The sequence below is a fragment of the Cibotium barometz genome, chromosome 17 (genome assembly GCF_041138505.1).
Source record: "Cibotium barometz isolate CiBa-2024 chromosome 17, ASM4113850v1, whole genome shotgun sequence".
Lineage (NCBI taxonomy): Eukaryota > Viridiplantae > Streptophyta > Polypodiopsida > Cyatheales > Cibotiaceae > Cibotium > Cibotium barometz.
In genome coordinates this window covers 24729822-24749967 of record NC_141062.1, presented here as the reverse complement: position 1 = coordinate 24749967, position 20146 = coordinate 24729822, and the positions used below count along the sequence as shown (strand labels likewise).

The 20146-nt window shown below is 40.3% G+C and overlaps 1 protein-coding gene across 10 annotated transcripts in view; it reads left to right on the top strand.

Moving 5' to 3' along the window:
• LOC147629812 (uncharacterized) overlaps positions 1-6570 on the top strand; it is a 96272-nt gene extending 89702 nt beyond the window's left edge. For 2 of the 10 annotated variants that reach the window (XM_086811342.1, XM_086811341.1), the window contains exon 12: positions 5899-6570. In XM_086811342.1, coding sequence (XP_086667468.1) covers positions 5899-6159 — 261 coding nt within the window. In that variant the 3' untranslated portion in view covers positions 6160-6570. The remainder of the gene's footprint in view (positions 1-5898) is intronic. The other 8 variants (XM_086811343.1, XM_086811345.1, XR_015267751.1 and 5 more) reach the window with 7 other exon arrangements.
• The last annotated feature ends 13576 nt before the right edge of the window (positions 6571-20146 follow it).

The following is a 20146-nucleotide window of genomic DNA, read 5'->3' as shown; positions in this document are numbered from 1 at the left end:
TCGGCCCTTCAGGGACATAGGGAGGAGTGTGTCTCTCTGTCAGTGAGCAGCTTCTGCCGTCTGTGAACAGGATCAGGAGTCATAGTTCCAAGACGTGCTCAGTGGGTTACCATTCTGATTGGAGAGGATAGCGTTGGCTTCCTCAACATTTATGCCCCGAATGCGGCTGCAGGTAGAGCTATCTTTTGGAGCACTGTCCGACAGGCCCTTCCCCAGGCTGATTTTTGGTGCATGGGCAGTGACTTGTATGATAGAGGCAGCAGAGGACAGACTTGGAGGTGGCATGACCACTGTCTCAGGGGCGGAGCACTCTGCATGGGAGGAGATGATACTGGTTCTTAGGGGACATGACCCTTGGCATCTTCCAAAATTTGGGCGCAGCCTTGGGAGTCTTAGCTTTTCTCGATTGGATAGGCGGAGCACTGGCCCCAACCTCTCTCGGCTAGACAAGTTTTATGTGGACGAGTGGGCTTGCACCCGTGGAGGCATGGTTGGTATTCTGGCAGGCACTACATTTTCAGATCATGCCCGAGTTATTCTGTCCCTAGAGGACCCATGGAGGCATGACAGACATGTGAGCTCCAGGATTCTAGACAGCCTCATTCAGGATCCCGACATTTGTAGCCGGATTGAGCAGATATGGGCGGGTCTGGACTTTTCCTCAGGATTTGCAGCGTGCACTTTGGATGAGGGCCCTGGGGAGGTCAATATTTTCTTACAGTAGGCAGCCCAGAGGAGATTGGAGGGATTTCGGGAGCAAGAGAGGAGTCTGAGGAGGGGCCTAACCTCTTTACAGCTTCTTCAGGAGAGTTCCCCGGATAGCCCGGAGATTCGGTCCATTGAGGAGAGGAGGGTGGAGTATAGCCAAGGCCTCATTCTCGACTCAAGCCAGTGACAGAGTTACTGGAGACTTCTTTGAGATAGCCAGCCCTCACAGGAGGAGAGATGGTATTCACAGGCTACGTGGCCAAGATAGAGTTATTGTTTCCGATCCCCCACAGGTGAGAGCCATTGCCACGGATTTCTTCCAGTCTCTTCTCGCTGGTGCCCCATTATCCCCCCAGGTGATGGATGCGCGTGAGAGAGTTTAGACACACACGAGAGAGGTGGTTCCCCCCTCTCTTCAGTCTTTCTTATTGACCCCTTCCACTGCAGAGGAGTTGGTGGAGGCGGTGAAGGCATTACCCAGGGGCAAATGCCCGGGGGCGGATGGGCTTCTTGCTTCTTTCTTTCTTCACCATTGGGACCTCATGGAAGGCCTTCGTGCTGCCTTCAATGAGATTATGCTCACAGGTGCCATGCCAGAGAGGCTCATAGAGGGTTTGATACATTTGATTCCCAAGGAGGGTGGTGATAGATTGGAGATCCGGCAGTGGAGATCCATCACCCTTCTAGGGACGGCCTACAAGATTTTGGCCAAGGCCATCAGTAGGTGACTTCAGCCTTCCCCCCCAGCCCATACCCATTTGGCGACTTCATTTACGAAACCATTCAACTAGAATTGTCGCCGGCTCCAAGACTACCACAATAACCCTCTACTGCAGTTCTAGGTACCACAGTACACTCTTCGAGCACATGTGGATGAACTGGCCTCACTTCTGTAGACAGTCCAATTTTTTCTAGGAGAAGCAACAGTTACGGCACTACTTCAGAGCTGCTCCACCACTACCCATGGATTCTCATCTACGGGGTATCAACTCTTTCCTGAGCTTCTCAGTTTCATATTAGATTTGTTCTAGTTCTCATTACCAGCATTACATGGTCTTTTACTGTCATTGTATATATTCATGGCGCTTAATCCTCATTATACATATTCATGGACAGTTTGCTAACCTTTTCTGATCATTGTACATGGACACTTATGTAGTCTTGCTCCCTCTCTTGAGCTAACTTCTTCAATGACATTTTCCATTCTAGCTTCTACTCTGGCCACCTTTTTCTCTCTCTGCGTGATTCACTGGGATGGTACAGCAACTAGTGGTGGGAAACCTCTAGCCAACAAGGGTGCCTTTGCCCACACTAGTGTGGATGCCCAGAACTCTACTTGTTCCAAGTGGGTCACATCTTGGGCATGTGTTGGCCAGGGCGGAATTCCACTATTGGTGAGTGCATCCATCCAGGGTGCTCAAATGGAAATTACCACAAGACAAAGACAACGCTGGAAAAGAACAATTGCACAGTGGCCCCGCATTGGGGCCAGAACGGGGCCGATCTCCCTCTCAATACCAAGTATATTATTGGAGTATTTTATTTTTTACAATGTTCCACATGCTCTTAAGCCAGATTTGCCAGCCAGATTTGCCATAAACAAGAAATATGAAAACATGTACCGAACAATATATGCGGTGATGATTCCATCAATGTCAAGCCTTTCCAACAACTCCCCACCTCTCACTGGGGTGAAGCAATCCCGAAATTGGTGTTCTGTCTCCACATGTGTCACTAGTGTTAGCGCCTGAATTGCAGCCTCACAGTGATTGGAATGCTGAAAACAAAGAATTGGAACTAGAGTTGTAGATGAACTCGTGTCATGTAAACATCAATGGACTGGCCACAGTGGCCACCCATAGGAAGAAAACAAGCACTATGGACGCCCAGAACAGCCCTAATACAACTCGACCAGTTTCTAGAAGGGGTCAACCAACTCAAAACAGGCCGGCCAGCAGGAGGGGCCGATAAGGGGCAACATAGGGAGGCCGTACAACAGCTAACTGGTGATGTGGCAACCGTATAGGTCGCCCTGATGAAGAAGGCGTGGAACAGTGTAGTAGCTTGCCCTTCTGATGAGGATCACAAATATGTGCTTTGTTTTGCAAATGGATGAATGTAGCCTCTTGTATGAGCAAAAAGGATGGAGAGCTTGTGTATAGAGAAGATGGCGATTAAGCTTCCACATAGGGAGGAAGAAGTCGTGCATGCCCACTAGAGTGCCCTTCACTTGTTTACACATCACAAGGCTCATTGATAGGCATCCTAGGCATGTGAATTGGGCATCCATTGCAGGCAGTCACACGAAAACAATTCCACAAAAACAGTTTCAAAGATGGAAACATGTGTGCATGTGCAACCTTATAATGAACAAATCTTTCGGTCATGGAACATGTGAAGCACTAGCATTTTCAGACATGCCTGGCTCATCGTCGAAGAGCACAGAATTGGGATCCCAGACACTCGTATCCATGCACTGGCCACAAAAGGGGCATGAAAATCAGGATTCAGGACACTCAGATCCACACATTGGCCTCAATACGTGTGGCATGGAGTTTGCTTGGACCCCATAAAATGGCATGAAACTTGAGAGGACCATTTGGGTGGTCAAATGGTGGCATACTCTTGGCTTTCTAAACAGTTGCGGTTGATGGAAAGGTATCGAGGGTACGCCTCAAGAAGCTGCGGATAGTTGGTGAAGTATTCTTCGTCAATCCACTTTGTATCAATAGGAAGATAGAAGCTTGCTACCAGCTAGCTCTCACCCCTTGTGAAATACTATCTGCTCTGGTTGAAGTGTCTCTTTAAGTTCATCAATCCCTTGTGGGTCTTCCGTGACAAGCTCTTGTGGATATGGTCATGTACTTCTGCAATAAACTCATATGAAATGCATCAGGAATCCTCCAATGATCAAGTAATGCTAACCTAAAAGCAACCTCATTGATCATTAGGAATTTTTTGGACCCAAAGAGGGCCTCTTGGATTAACTTTTGATTAGGAATGGACCAATAGGAAGAGGGCTGGGTGCACATTTTTGACTTCTTTGATCTTAGGGGGCCTAGTCTTTGGTTTGCTGATGGGGCCTAATTACTACTCTTGTCCCCCTATCTCCTGGGCCCAAACTTAGAGGTCCCCCCCACCTAGAATCGCACAGATTAAGAACCCTAAAAATTGAAAATTTTTAATTTTTTCCCAAAAGTGTGTTTTTCCTCTCAGACTTCCCCCCAACATACTCTAGGTTTAAAAAGCTCATTTTGAACCTCTTTCTTCCTCTTCTAAGCTCTCCATTGCTGTAGAAACTCCATACCTCTCAAGCTCTCCCTCCTTGTCAAGCTCCCTCTCCCTCTTTCTTCCTTTTCTAAGCTCTCCATTGCTGCAGAAACTCCATCCGTCTCAAGCTCTCCCTCCTTCTCAAGCTCCCTCCCTCTCAATCTCCCTCTCTCTCTCTCTCTCTCAAGCTCCCTCCCTCTCCATTTTGCTGCAGAAACTCTTATCCCTCTTTAGTTTACTCTAGGTTCAGGAAGCCTATTCTCAAACTCTAACCCTCTTTTAAGCTTTCCATTGCTGCACTGAAAACCCTGAACTCTCTCTCCTCTCCACTCCTCTGTTGTAAAACAAGCTTTTCTTTTTCCTTCTTCTCTTTTCTTACCACCATGGCCTCTTCCAGTAATGTGAGAAGACCTAGGGAGAAGGTGGAAGAGCTTGTGCTGCATAATACAAGAGATGAGAATGGAGTTTGGGCTCCAACAAGATTCAGGGTTGGGGCTTGGGTCTACATGCAGCCAAGCTCTAAGGGATCACACCGAGTGTGTCAACTGGGGAATATGCTACATCATTGGAAGGGGCAGCTACAAGGCTTCGAGCATACTAAGAAGGAAGGACTGGTTGCCATAGTGCAACATGTGTATACCCTTGGAGACGTGTACATTCAAGGCCAACGACCAAGGTTTCCTTCAAATTGTCAGTGTAACATAAACACAGCTTTAACAACATGCTAATATTGGATTTTTTGTTTCAAATTTTCTTATGATCCTCCATTTTCTTATGTCTCTCTGCAGATATTTTCCCCTCTAATTATGTTGAGGAACAACCACTCCAAAGCCTCACTGGAGTTTTCTATGCTATGCATGCATCCATTGGAGAGGCAATGTTTGTATCTCAAAGCCCAAGTGATCTTGTACAAAACAATATCTTTTTCTTTTCTCACTCATATTTTGTAGATAAAAAACCAAGTTTATTTGGCAAGCTAGAAGAGATCCCCAACCCCCCTCTTAACAATCCCCAATGGCCCAAACCAGATGCTTGGACCATCTTATGCTTAAAGTTTAAGATGGTAAGTGATATCAAGACATCACTCAAGTTTTCAAAGGCATCTAGGTCAGTAGGGCTAAATTGGTTTTGTCCTTTACGTATTTTGTGCACATGTTCAATTCCATGCCAATGCACCAAACAAAAACAATGTATATTTGTAAGGAGGTACGGTTTGACCTCATTCAACGATTACTAGGAGAGAGTTGGGAGGTTTGTGCACTATTGTGTCTAGATTTAAATGCAGCGAAGTGTTCCACCTATGGTTCATTTTTTTGGATTGTTGTGGTTGGCTAGTGGAGAGGCAGAGTAGCCGTGCATCTCCCTAGTTTTGTGTGTTGACTTTTGAGGGTGTACTGCTTTAGAGAAGAACTCCATGACACATTGGTGTTTCCATTTAGTTCTGTACCTTTCAATGCACTAGCAAGAGATGAAAGGTTTGAGTTGAACATCCCCCCCCCCCCCCCCCCCCCCTTCGCCACATAAGTGTTGTACCATATGGATGTGGATGCCACACAGGTAGAATGCAGGGTTTTTTCTCGTTTGCTTCCCCACCACTTCATTGAATCTTACAAACTAAAGATCCTAGTGTCACGTATAGCTAGAAAATGGGTGTTTTGTACTAATAGTTTGAAGTGACGAGTCTCTTATTATGGCACATTAATGTTTGTATGTCTTTATATAAGTATGTGTGTATCTTTATGTATAAGAAAGTAAAGTATGTACTGTAATTCTTTCAAAGCATCCATACTTGTTCTGTACACCATAATTAATGTACGGTTCCACTATGGGTTGAAGGCACACCACAATCCAGTCAAGCTCAAGAGAGCTGCTGAAGTAAGAGTGTGAAATGTGTTCAGGTTTTGACTCCATTGTTTTAAGTTGCATGCAGGTGGTCCGTTACTTGCAGAAAAAAGGATACGAGTGGGTCGAAACCAGTCCATTTTGCCTTCAAATCCACCTGAAGAAGATGCAATTGTAATCAGAGAGCGAGGGAGGCATGAGGTGCTGTGCAAGTTGTTCCAACTCCAGGCGGCCCACTCTGCTGATCAAAGGATTTGTAAGATGAGCGTAGACACAATGCCATTAATCCAGCAAAACAGGCATGATAGAAAAGACTCAAAAACTCTAGGTAAGGCTTGAACTTGTTGGGGGCATTATAGTAGGGCTAGATACCTATAAAAGGGCTTCTCTTTGGACTTCAATGTGATGCTGCTTGGAGCTACACTACAATTTTCAAGGGACTTTTCAACCTGTTTTAGAAGATGAACAGAATGGCATTACTTGTATCTTTAAGGTCAATATCATACTATGTCGGTCCATATTATTTGGGAAGTTGTGTTTTGATTTTAGCTTGTTATGATAATGCAACGATTGTGAACATGACCTTAGACGATAATATTTGGTTGTAAGACTGTAGGTGAGGCATAATGCTATCTTGTATTCTTACCTGTGGTGAGATGACTCTATAAAAAAAGGTTTTTTTCCAGTAAACTTTTGCCTTCTCAATAAGGCAAGATAGTGATTTTAATAAAAAGAGGTCCATTTACAAAAGTACTTCATTAGTATCTCATTTGGAGATTATCAAGGTTGCCCTACATGCTTGCTCGCCACGTGTGCACCTGCTTGGTTCCATGGGAACGTCTGCATTGATGGAATGCTCCTCCTATTTGTGATGTTATCTCCACTGGCCCCTTGTGATGTGCCCCCTACCAATTACACTTTGAGGCCTTGTGCATTCTTTACCTAGTAGCACCCTCTAGGTCTTTTTGTTTCATCCCACAATACAATGTGCACATGTATTTTATAACAGCAATTTATCTTGTGTTCGATGAAAGAGTACAGTTACATTTGTTCACTTGTAACAGTGGTTTGATTTGCACTACTATAGATCACAGACTTTCGACAGTTCACAAGATGACTTGCGATTGACAAATCAGTCTGATTCCAACAAATGTGCCAGAAGTATACAGATGTGATGAAAATGATTGTAATTTTGATAATCCACTTGTGGTGTTGAATCTCAAATGATGACCTTCTCCCCTCTTCTTTTTGTTAAAATCGGGTTGGTAGGCAATACCAAATTGTATGGTGTTAAAGATGATTGTCAAATGCTGATCCCTGAATGTAAAAATATGTGAAAAGGGTGAAAATATGTTAAAGATGATGTCATGAGCCATGTGGACTACATTAAGAGAGTGTATTATGGAGAGAATATAGGAGCTTTGATGGAAAGATTCGTGGAGTAAATTGTGGATCTAGATGCTTATTTGAGAAACTAATTATTAATGAAGCTCCTTGCTCAGATGTGAGTGCATTTGCAATGAAATTAGAGCCTTGATTGATATTTATTATTGTGTCTTTTATTTAAATTACAGTCTCATTATTATCTTAATTAATCATGGAGCTATCATGTGATTTAATTCTTATTAGATTTGAGTTTTTTTGGGGTTTTAAGAGTTTCATTAGGAGGTTTGCTTAGATTAAGGCTGATTATTTAACGACATTAAGATATTAAATGTCAAGATAAACATTTAGAGAGAGAGAGAGAGAGAGAGAGAGAGAGAGAGAGATTGAGAGATCTTATGAACTCTTACAAGTGCTTGTAGCTACTTACAAGTGCTGCAGCAACGTAACAAAACATAGGAAGAGAAAGAGTTTAGCTTCTCTGCTGCTGTATTGACGAGTGTCCCCGTCACCGAGGCAACTCGACTCTTCTTAACGATTGCAATAGAGATGACTCTGTGCATCAAGCTGCAAGTGCAGCAACAATCACTTTCATCACAAGCTGCAACTCGGCAACCCTTCTCTTAGTACTATGGATGCGCTTGCACAGGCATCACAGCTGCAACTCGGCAACCCTTTTCTTAGTACTGTGCATTCGCTTTCACAGTTAAAGATCAACAGCAGTAAAAAATCAAGCCAATGTAGCTGCTTCTACTATCTGCACAATCTTCTTCTACTTACTATCACCTCCAGGGTTTCTACTGACTCCACGACTTGCAGGGCTCTTGCGCTGCAAAACATCATCTCGTGCTCAACAAGAATAGATCCCTAGTGCAGAGAGAAATGAAATGAAATGAAATGTTATATTAACGTCTTCCAAAGGCCATAATGACCTATGAGACCAAAAGTTACATCATGGTGAGAGAGAGAGAGGGGAGAGAAGGCCACTGTTGTGAGGAAGAGTGAAGAAAGTGAGTTTTTGTTTTTGCTTATTTGTTTTGAAACTCCAAAATTTTGCATTTACACTCACTCTCATCTAAAGGTATATTCATATGCTATTGACAAAACAACCAAAGTGCATTGGGTGTTTTTCAAAGAACCCAGTGTTTCATGCTCACACAAAACACATTAAGGTGCATTATCCTTATGTCAGGGAGAGGTTCATTGCAGGAGAGATTAACCACGATAATGTAGCAGATATGTTCACAAGGCTCTCTCACATGAGAAGTTGAGCTTTTTGTAAATCTTTAAGCTTATCACCATTTGAAGTAAGGATTGGCAAAGACTACCAAGCGAGTATTTTAATACTTACAGGGCACTAAATCTCTTAGGCTATTTTATGCCAAGGGGGATGATTTACATAGCTACATGCTTTTCCGATTGAGCTAGATGCTATGACACATTTTTATCCACTAGTGACTTAATTTCAACTTGGTGATTTATATATATTCATGGCTCAGCAAGAAGTAGCCATCAACGGTGGTGGGCCACTTCAAGAAGTTGAGTACATGGTAGCTTTTATTGTGGTGTATGTGGCTTAGACGCCTCTTGATAGATCTTGGTTAGACAATAGTCTCCCACTTTCATCTTCATCACGTGACAAACAACCAAAGTGCATTGGTCATTTTTTGAGGAACCTTATGTTTCATGCTTACACAAAACACATTGAGGTGCATTGTCATTATGTCAAGGAGAGGATCATTTGTAGGAGCTTAAACACCCATTAAACTATGTATTTCAGTTGGAGCTTGGCGTTCTTGATTATCGATAGGATTATCAAAGCTTCTATATTGCCCACATACCGATACGGTAAGTTTATTGACCTCATCTTATTAAGGGAAATCATCTACTAAGTGGTCTGAATAGTGTCTACATTTTGAAACAAATTTCTTATCTTTGATATAAACCACTTCAAAATAGTTGAACCACTTGTTCTCTAACATTTTACCTCTTTGAACAAGGAAAAAGAGTTTCGTTTTCTCTTTGCATGGGAATCCCATCTATATTCTTGATGATTTCAGACTTATCATGATGTTGGAAAAGCTTACAGGAGCCTCACTTCTTGGAAAGATTTTTTTTAAACAATTGAGGCAACCCTCAAGATTAATTCTCATTAGAGATATCCTTCTAAATAACATCCAATAGCACAGGATGGAATAAAATGGACACATTTGCAAGACACATGTATGCTAGTAAAACTTAAAGAGATACAAGCATTCCACAAAGTACCTTATATACAAACTAAAAAGACTTTTATCCAGCATGAGACATCATTTCAAATGTAATGTGTATCCATGAGTTAAACTTGCATGAAATTTTTTATGAAGAGAAAAAACTAAACACTTAAACATTGTACACCAAATGCACAAATGCACCGTGATTGAGATTCACACGCCTTGTAGCTAACTTTGTGTAATAATTTCATCTACAAATACAACTCACATCTCAGACCATGTAGTAGATTGGTGTTTGCATGTTTAAACAAGCAATTATTTCTATTAATCCAAATAGTCCACAAGTATTCAGCTTGAGATAGACCAAGGTCTAAGTTTAAAGACTGATTGAAGCCCTGGTTTGGTAGATTTTCTATCATTCTTGAACCAAATCCATAGGAAGGGAAATAGAAAGCTTACCATTTTCGATTGACCGATCTTCTCTTCTAGTAGGTCGATTGCTTTCATCCTGGTGATGTTTGTATCCAGCTCTACTTGGGCTCCTCTTCGTTTCTTTTGTAACACTCCCTTTAGTTGATTCAATTCCATCTTGTTGAGGTCATACAATCTGCCCTTTGTGTCCCCCCTAGTCCTCATCTTTTTGGGGTTACGAGATGGGCCAACCGGATTCTCCATGGCTTTGCTGTAGAGGAAAATGAAACATAGACGGGTTAACACGGGGAGTAGAGTATGGCAGAGGGAGATAACATGTTGTTTACATGCACCGACATTGGCGCACCAAGTGTGAAGACTAATATGGAATGTCTACGAAGAGAGGACCAGACTACATGATTGACACGTGGCTCCACCTGATGATAGAGGATTTGGACAGGATTCTCAAGAGGTATTTCTTTATGATGTAAGGCCGTCGCCAGGGGAGTGATAGGGACAGGGTTCTCACCTCGTCACTATATCACACGGTAGATTGAATGAACTGAAACCATGACACCAATCACAAGGGTGGCATAGTCGTTGGATCATTTTTTGGTGGTAGGATTTACTTTCACGGTTTGTCCGTCCATCCTTATGTGGTTAATTAGGGACGTCTAATTACTACTATGTTCGTTGCATGGCACTTGATTCCGAATATTCCATGTGTAGAACATGTGAAATTAGGGATGGCAAGAACTAAGTGTTGGATTTAATGCTTATGTGCTAGTGTAACTTTAGCATGTTTTGCTAATGTGAATGTGTTTGAATCTGTGTAGGTTGGTGAGATTAACGGGCTTTGTGCTCGCGTAAGTCGAAATGGTTAGGATATGATGGCAATAATTTGGCGTGAGTAATTACCGAGAAGGTTTTTCTCATTTTTTTGGTCGTAGTATCTACCGCACGAGATTTTATATCATTGTTGGCCGCCCACTTTTGTTATACTTGGGTGTGGACTTATTGATTTGTTGCATGTGAATTAGCCCTTGGGGTTCTTTATGTATTTTTCCTTTAGTGGTTTAGATAGGAATAGTTCATCTTAGCTTTGGGTTAAAGAAGGGACTCATATTTTTGTAAAGGACAAGCCCATGCATAAGCTTGTAAATGCTTGTGGGATATTTTTATGAATAAAGCATAAATACCCAAGAAGTGGGAGGATACCGACACTTCTTGGGGGGGCAGGAGGGGGAGGAGGGAGGGAAGATTGGACCTAGTATTGTATACAAGGTGATGTCCACTCTATTTTCTTGTTTTTATTTCAATTTATGCTCATCTTGTCAATTTAATTTAATTTTATGGTTGTTTTGTTGTATTTGTGAGTTTTGTATTATTCTTTAAAAAGTATTTCAAGATCCAGTGTCAATGGTATCACAGCCTAGGGGTACTTGGATTTGAAGAATAGGGAGAAGTGTCAATGGTATCAGAGCTTAGGGGTACTTGGATCTAAAATTCAAAGGGTACAATAGCTAAAAGACTCAAGAATCCAATGGACAAAAGCTTGAAAGTTTATGGGAATTTTTTGAGCCACTGGATCATGATTTAGATCAAGGGCTATGGTTTAATATCAACTTTGATCAGAAAACCACTAAGGGCTATGGTTTAATATCAACTTTGATCACAAAACCACTCTTTTTGAAGAGAAACCACCCTTCAAGATTTAGATACTCTTTTTTGAAGAGAAACCACACTTATTCTTGCCAAAACTACATTCAGAAATCTTAATCCTCTTCCTAATCCATCTATATGGATGGAATCAGCCAGTTGAGGAGATGAAAGTCCTATTTTTAGATTTGCTAAGCTCTTTGCACATTTAAAACCCATAATCAATGGTGGGAAATTGGCCATAAATCAATTGAGGAAAAGCGCATATTGTAGGAAAAAAAACAAATAGTGGATTAAAATGTTTAATCAAAGGAGAAAATCAAGAATTGGGATTCTATTTTGTTTTCTCTCCACCCCCTGGCACAACGGCGGCGATTTGGGCGTAGCTGATTTTTTTTCCCCTTCTCTCTCCTTGCGGTGGCAGTCACATGGAGGACGTTTTCCAGGTAGCAAATGTTTTTTTTTTTTTGGTTTGTTTTTCCTACGCGCTACAGAGGCTTGCTCTTTTAAAAAGACTTGTTATAAGCTCGGGTTAAAGCTTTTAAACAAAAGATTTAATTTAAGGAGTTAAAAAGAAGAAGAAGAAGACAAAACCCCCTTATGGGCGAATTCGTGAATTACAAGGGTATTCTTTTTCTTTCATCCAGCCGTCCTAGTTTAGCCGTGAAAAAGTTTCATTTTTTTAAAAGCTTTTAATAAGATTTGTTATAAGCCTTAGTTTAAGCTTTAAAAAGGTTAAACTTTTGGAGTTTTTAAGGAGGGGGAGAGCCTTGTCTAAGAGCTTGCTATAAAGGTTTGGCTAAAGCTTCAAAAAGCTTTAATTTTTAGAGTTGCGGGTTTTTTAACAGCATTGCTATTTTCTCATGGGGGGGAGGCGTTCACCTAAAAATATATAAGTATAGCACGTGAGTTCAAATGAAGGGGTTTTTTAATTCAAAATTTAAGGTAAATTTTAATAAATACATTCACATAAAAAGTTTTTTTATCGATTTTGAAAAAAAATCTATATAAAAAAAGGGGTGATTTTATTCGTGAGAAATTTACAAGTAAGGGGGTTTTTAAATATCCCTTGAATGTATGTGATACATAGGGTTTCTTAGTAGTGCATCCCCCAAGGCTATTTTATTTTCTCTCTTGCCCTTGGTTGCCTTATTTTCGTTATGTCAAGTTTTGATTATTAAAGCCTTAACTTTATAAAGCTAAACTTAATAAAGCCTTTACTTGAAGCTTTCTTTATTAGGTTTTTCTTCGAAGCTTATAAGCTTTTCTAACAAAAGCTTAAACGAAAGAAGACCTTCATGCTCTCTCTTATGTGTTGGAGAGCTGTTTTAAGCAAAGCTATATTTAAAAGCTTTTAGAAGTATTAATTCAAAGTTTTAGTTAAAGCTTTAGTTTGTGTGTTTCATTTTGACCAAATCAACCAAATTAGTTAAGCTTTAAGCACATCATAACTCATGAAATTAAGGATTTGATCATTGCTTATTCTCTTGGCTTATGCAAAGGTGAATTCACATGAGACCCTTGTCAGCTACTATAAGACCTTGTTGGAGATTGTTTTTAAAGACTTTCATAGTTTATAAATTTTTCCTTATTTCTTTTCCCGACCAATGTCTTATGACCTTAACTCATTAATATAGAATTTTTAAATTTAAGTGAAAAAAGAAGAGTTTAAGTTAAATTTATGTTTCTTATTTAACTCATTAATATAGAATTTTCAAATTTAAGTGGAAAAAGAAGAGTTTAAGTTAAATTTATGTTTCTTAATTAAGTTCCATATTCAATCTTTTAAAAGTTTTCTAGTTTATGTGATTGAAACTTTTATGAGAATAGTGCCTCAATTTTTAACAAAAACACTTTTGTTTACAAGCTAATTTGACAGGACTTTGACACAAAGTTTCTATTTCATATACTTGGGCTTGGATTCTATATCAACAATGGCCACCAATCAATCTTCTATCTGGCCACTCCTTTTGGCTCTTAGAGACATATCGGGACCACACATTTATCTCTTGGTGTTGGAAAGTCTTGTTGGCACAAACCTCCTCCTTGGTCTTTCCTTGATGGATGGGGACCCCTCATTTTATGGACACGTGGAATTGCTCGAGATTCGGCAACAAAAGTGGAAAGCCTCATACTAGCATTTCAGCTATTACTGTATTCAATAGTTATAATACGGACGATGGGACATGGATACCATCTACAATTACAATCGGGAGCTAGGTACTTTTACAGAAGGAAGAGGAAGAGGAGAAATGCTAATGAATTTGTGGAGCCGTTTAAGGGACAAGTTAAAGAGTTCAAGGTATGTGAATCTAGCAAGCGTGTGACAGAGGTACTAATACAACATGTTTTCCAGCATGTAGACTTGAGGGTGAAAAAATTTCCTCCTGGTCTTCCATGATATCGTCCCAAGTGTGAGTAGTATCTCAGTCAAAGCTTCTTTTATTTTAAAAGTGTTTAATTATTGTTATTATGCAGTTGTTTATCCATTCAATCATGTCTCCTTATTGTTTTAAAAGTGTCTAATTGTTGTTTTAAAAATGTCTAATCTTTTGGTTTTATATGCAGATATTTATCCATCCAATAGGATAGAATGGCAACCAGTGGAGAGTATAAGTGGGATTTTTGACGCTTTCCATGCATATGTAGGAGAACATATTTACAAAGGAAGAACTCATAGAGATCTTGCAGACCACGGTATATTTTTCTATGATATGCAGTACTCTGAACCAAACACGTTTTCTAGATGGGGTCGTTTGACTCCATTACCCCTCCCATTATTTGGAAGCAAATATTGGCCATTGCCAACTTCACAAACTAGTGAAAGTTATAGGATCAGGTTGTATCACGACATACAGAAGTCTCTTAAGGCATTTGTTGCAAAACAAAGAATGTCAAGCTTACTATTTTTATGCCTATCGAAGTGTTTGTTGACTTTTTCTTTGATGAAGAAATAAGAAATACTTCAACAATGTTTATTTGCAAGTCAAGTAAGGCACTAGACTTTTTGGACAATGGTTAGGACAGGAGAAAGACAGAAGGTATCATTTCTGTTTTGGAGAAGAAGTTAATAGTTTGCAAGTACATTATTGGCTCTTAAAACTTCATTGCACTACACCAGATATCATTATGTTAATGGCAACCTTGTTCCATTAGATCAAGATTTGGAGTCAGATCCCGAGAATACGCCTCTAGTAATGGAGATATATTTGGAGGAAGGGCAATTACAATGCTGAACACACTATCTAAAACATCTCTTTCTCAAATTAGAGAAGACCTTACATATACAAGGAGATTGAATAATTGCCAAAAGATTATACATTTACAGTGGATACTAAAAAGGTAAACCATTTATATTTACATTCACCATTTAGTATACTGTGCAGAACATTATGTAAGATACCACTAATAAAACCCCTTTTTTACAGGTGCCAAGGTGAAAAGAGAAAATGACTTTCTGCAAAGAATCTGTCTCTCATACTATTCACTTGATTAGTCGATGATGACAGTCAAAACATTGTAACTCCAAAAGCAATTTAATATATGAAAGATTCTTTTCTTACAAAACAATGTCAAGTCTCTTACAAAATTAATGTTAATGTTACAAATGTAAATAAAAGTCTAATGATGCTGACGTCGATCAAAAGACTCTGGGGCACGGAAGCGACACCATGATTAAGAACTCGACTATGCTTGGGACTGAGGTGGCCTTAGATTTTGCTCCTCTTGCAGTCTTTCTATTTCTTCCCACAGTCTTTCTTCTCTTTCCCTCTCTGCCTACATCTCAACCTGCCTCCTGGATTCCACCCATTCATCCACCTCAGCTTGCAACCTGTCATAATCATTGAGGGCAGCCACATGTGCTTCAACTTCTCTTTGCAGCTCCTCGTCTCGCTGACGTACCCTCTCTATAGCTTCCCTTGCAAATTCGTCTACCCTCCTGATCTCTTCTTCTGCATGATCATGGACATCCAAAATAATTCTTTGTATATCTTTGGTCCTGAACTGTTTTACGTGCAAGGGAGCATATTTGTTCAGAATTATTTCCTGTACACAAAGAAAAGCTTTGTTAGGGACATTATAGCTACGTTAGATTATGCAAGTCTACATTACAAACATTACTTAACAAACATCACTTACATCAAGAATATCAAAAATTTTCTTTATTAAAAAGTAGGCATTTAGGGCCGTCCTCCATCCACAGTTGATATCTGTGGGCTGGATTGGCACCCTTATCCTACGATATTTCATGTTTTGTACAAGGTTCGGCTCCATTAAGAGATGTTCCAATGCATATATAAATTTTTGAGCACATCTGAGAGGTCGAAAAAATAAGCATCGGCTTATCTTGCTTAAATAAATCTACATGCTTGTGGAAGAGGGAAATGTCAATAGGGACTTAATCTCTAACGCGGCCATGATATTATTGAACAGAGTTTGCAAAATAACACGTGTTTTTCTCAATGTCGTACAAAAGCAAACTTCAGTGTCGGCTAAAAAAACAAAGAGGACATAGGTGTTATTAAAGAAAACACATTTAGATTACCAAATATTTGATGTCAATTTAAAACTTAACATGAGACTCACTCTTCATGGTAAGCCGTGAAAATAAGTCTTGCCAAATCGAGGTTCACTGGTTCAAACCACGACATAAGGCTAAAAAATGATGACCTGTCATTTTGTAATGCGGCGGAAATGAGAAGATCCACATTATATGTATAGTTTTGGAATTTTGTTAGAGACTCATAGGTGAAAAAAATAAACACATGCAAGAAAGGAGAGGAGTGAGCACATAGTACATACCATATTGACGCGTCATTAATGCGTCTGACCTTTTAAATGTCCACACAAGTGGTATAAGTCGATAACGTCCCAAATCTCCTCGTGTGGTACAAGTTGATAACGTCCCAAATCTCCCTTTGGGAGCAGTGTTTGGGGAAAATATTTTTGAGAAACGTACCCAAATTCCCATTGGACTCTTCTCAAACCAGCAAATCAAACAATTTGGGACATACATTTTTAGAAATTTACACTATTTCATAACTTTTCTTTGCAAGCTAAAATCCTTCTAGGTTTAAGTCTAATAGGAAATCCTCAAAGCTAACCGGCTCTGTGATAAGCTGAGACACCCATTTGCATTGAGTTACCTACGTTGTTGTCCCTCTGCGTCGCCACACCATCTCCCCTTCGTCTTGGAAAACTAAAGCTTTCAATTTTTTCTGCAGGTATGCCCATCTCTCTCTCTCTCTCTCTCTCTCTCTCTCTCTCTCTCTCTCTCTCTCTCTCTCTCTCTGTCTCTCTCTCTCTCTCCCTCCCTCCCTCCCTCCCTCCCTCCCTCTCTCTCTCTCTCTCTCTCTCTCTCTCTCTCTCTCTCTCTCTCTCTCTCTCTCTCTCTCTCTCAAAAACACTCAAGAGGAAAAAACACACACGCGATGAGGTGGGGGGGCAAGCCAGTTTGAGCCCCCCTCCGCTAAAGCAAAAAAACCTCCAGCCACTCGGATGGTTAGAGAAATAAAAATTGGGCCCTAAAATTTTAAGGCTGCAATGGCCTTCAAAGGCATTTTGATTTTAACCTTCAGAGATGAAGGCCACCATGGAAAGTAAGGTTTCAATTGAAATCAAATTTTCTAGAGTAGTAGTGGGTTGCAAATGTGTAAACATGAAGGCCAAGTAAGTTTATAGGCCTTCAAGTCGAAGCTTAGGGCAGGCCTTAAATTTTCAGGCCTAGAAGACAAACTATTTCAACTTACAAAATACAACTAAAATACAAAATATGCCACTTGTATTTTTTTTATTTAATATATAAAGACTTCATCTATAAAAAAAACAAAAAACTTATTGACTCCTTTAAGTCTCTTTAAATTAAGGGTCAGTACCAAGCGGTGATAGCTCTTGAATTTTGCGTGAGCCCTGTACCGCTTGTACTGACCCCTCATCCATTTGCAAATGTGTAAATATGAAGGCCAAGTAAGTTTATAGGCTTTCACGTTGAAGGTTAGGGTAGGCCATCAATTTTCAAGCCTAGGAGACAGACTATTTCAGCTTACAAAATACAACTAAAATATAAAATATGCCGCTTGTATATTTTTTATTTAATATATAAAGGCTTCATCTCAAAAAAAAATTATTGACCACTTTAAGTCTCTTTAAATTTAGGGGTCAGTACCAAGTGGTGATGGGCTCATGAATTCCGCGTGAGCCCTCTACCGCTTGGTACTGACCCCTCTTTTTTTGGTGCTAGTACCAAGCGACAGGGGGCTTGCATGTGTATATCCAAATCTCCTTATCGCACCAGGTACTGACCCCAAATCTCCTTATCGCACCAGGTACTGACCCCATGTATAATAAGCGTGCATGTTCTAATCGAATTGAAATGTTTTTTTAGGCATGTCATTGTCTACGAATTGGATGACGAGGCAGAAGAGTCATGCAGAAAAGTTGTTTATGTTCTTGTACAATGCACAAGCCCATGAGCGTTTGCATGAGTTGTCTTCAATGTTCAACAAGGAACTTTATCTTGAGAACATCATTAATTCTTGTAGGATTGTTCTCGGTGACCGTGAGCAGGAGTATGAAGACACTGTTTCTATGCCAATATTGTTATGTCCGATGGTGAATGATATGTTCATCCATGTGATTTTGCAACAAACAAAGTCATGAAGAGGAGGCTTAGCCGTTGTCTTGAAAAGATTCCCAACTGCTGAAGACACTGTTTCTGTGCCAATATCGTTATGTCCGATGGTGAATGATATGTTCATCCATGTGATTTTGCAACAAACAAAGTCATGAAGAGGAGGCTTAGCCGTTGTCTTGAAAAGATTCCCAGCTGCTGCTACAGAGCAATAGAGTAGAGGAGAAATGCCCAATACACTCAAAGAAGTGTTGCCTGCTGCAATTTAGTTATGGTTTTCTTTGTTTTCTGCATCTTCTTAGTAAGGACTCAGAGCTCGAGACGACAGTGACTTTGGCAAGCACTCAAGTGCTAATCGAGGATGATGGGGTTGAGGAAGAGGTGGCTATAGACCCAACAGAGGAGAGGGCAGAGGCCGAAAAGGAAACCTTTGAGGCTAATGCATCGCTTATCCCCTTCGATGCAGCACCTATTTCATTGGAAGACAATCAATCTAATGAGAATGAACAGGGGGAGTTGTCACTACCTTCCTTGCCCAGCTTTACTATGGTAGCCTAAGCTGATTATGTATTATTGACAGACATTATGCAACATTTGAATATTCGTGAGAAGACTATTGCTTGGCTCCCTTAGCAAATTTTAGTGAAGCAGACATGGGCTAGATAGAGGAAGGAGTTGACAATTATCTACTAGTAGCTGATTCTGCAGTCCAGGACTTCGAGTACTTGCCTAGCACAAGGAGATATTAAAGAAGATGTCCGATGAAGCTAGGACATATGAAATCCAATTGCCTTCTGAGGAGGAGGCTGCAGCATTGCCGACCGTCTTGGTTTGGCAGATATGGGTAAATTTTTGGCACCTACAGTGCATGAAGACAGTAAGTCCACGATCCCTTTATGGACAAGATCCATGCTTGAGGGTGATGAAAATCAACAGGTAATAGAGCCGAAGATTTTTCAAACTATAAGAATTTTATTTACGTGGACTTTGTCGATTGTATCAATTAAACATATAACATTGGTACTAGGTTTTTGTATATGATGATTTTTTGAAGAGAGCAAGAGGATCAAGATCATCCGAAGCTTCCACTTCAAATTCAATAGGTCATCGAAAGGATGTTTCTCTCGCTCAATATATAAGACATTTGAATCATCAAAAGGTACGTACAATTTACGACACTTGCTCTTAAAATTAACAACAGCAAGCAGTGACATGAGTCATGATGATTACACTTGCTCTTAAAATTAACAACAGCAAGCAGTGACATGAGTCATGATGATTACAATTTTAATACGCAGATCATTATATTTCATAAGGAGTTCTCAAAAGACAATCCAAAATTTTCTTTATTCGTATTCAAAGTACTACCCAGGTTTTGTGGTGGATATGAAGTGCCTTTAAATGTTGAGAAGGTGGTGCTTGTCTCGAGAAACAGTTTACACTACGAGTGTTTGGTCAGGGGTATGGTTGCCAAGCACTAAGATGCCCCTACTACCTGTCATATACAGTGCATGCTATTGTAGCGGGAATTACAAACCCAGACACATTGCATCCATATGGAAAAAGATATATAATAACGACAAGAAAAAGCCGGGTGAAACTATTGCCTCCAACAGTGCAAATGCCAAAAAAAGATCTCCCGGCAGATGAAGAGGAAGAAGAGGAAAACGAAGACGAAGAAGGAAGACCACTGAAGAAGATCAAGCCCACCTCATCTAGACCACCTTCTCCCAACCCCGACTCTTGAACGATGCCACAACTGATGGTGCTCTCTTGCAGTTGATTGACTCCAAGCGCATTGTCGCTTTTCTTTATTAATCAATTGTATTGCACGTGTCAATGATGGAGGACTTGAATGTGTCTTTTTGTTTTGCTTTGTGAATCAATTTCCTATAAGTCCATTGATGTAACTCTAAAAGACTATTGGCTCGATTCTTGCCTCCACCATGTCTAGTGTGGTTAAAGTAATCTGTTCTTGCCATGTAATGTGACTTCTCCATGCCTTGAGTTGATCATATTGACAATGAAC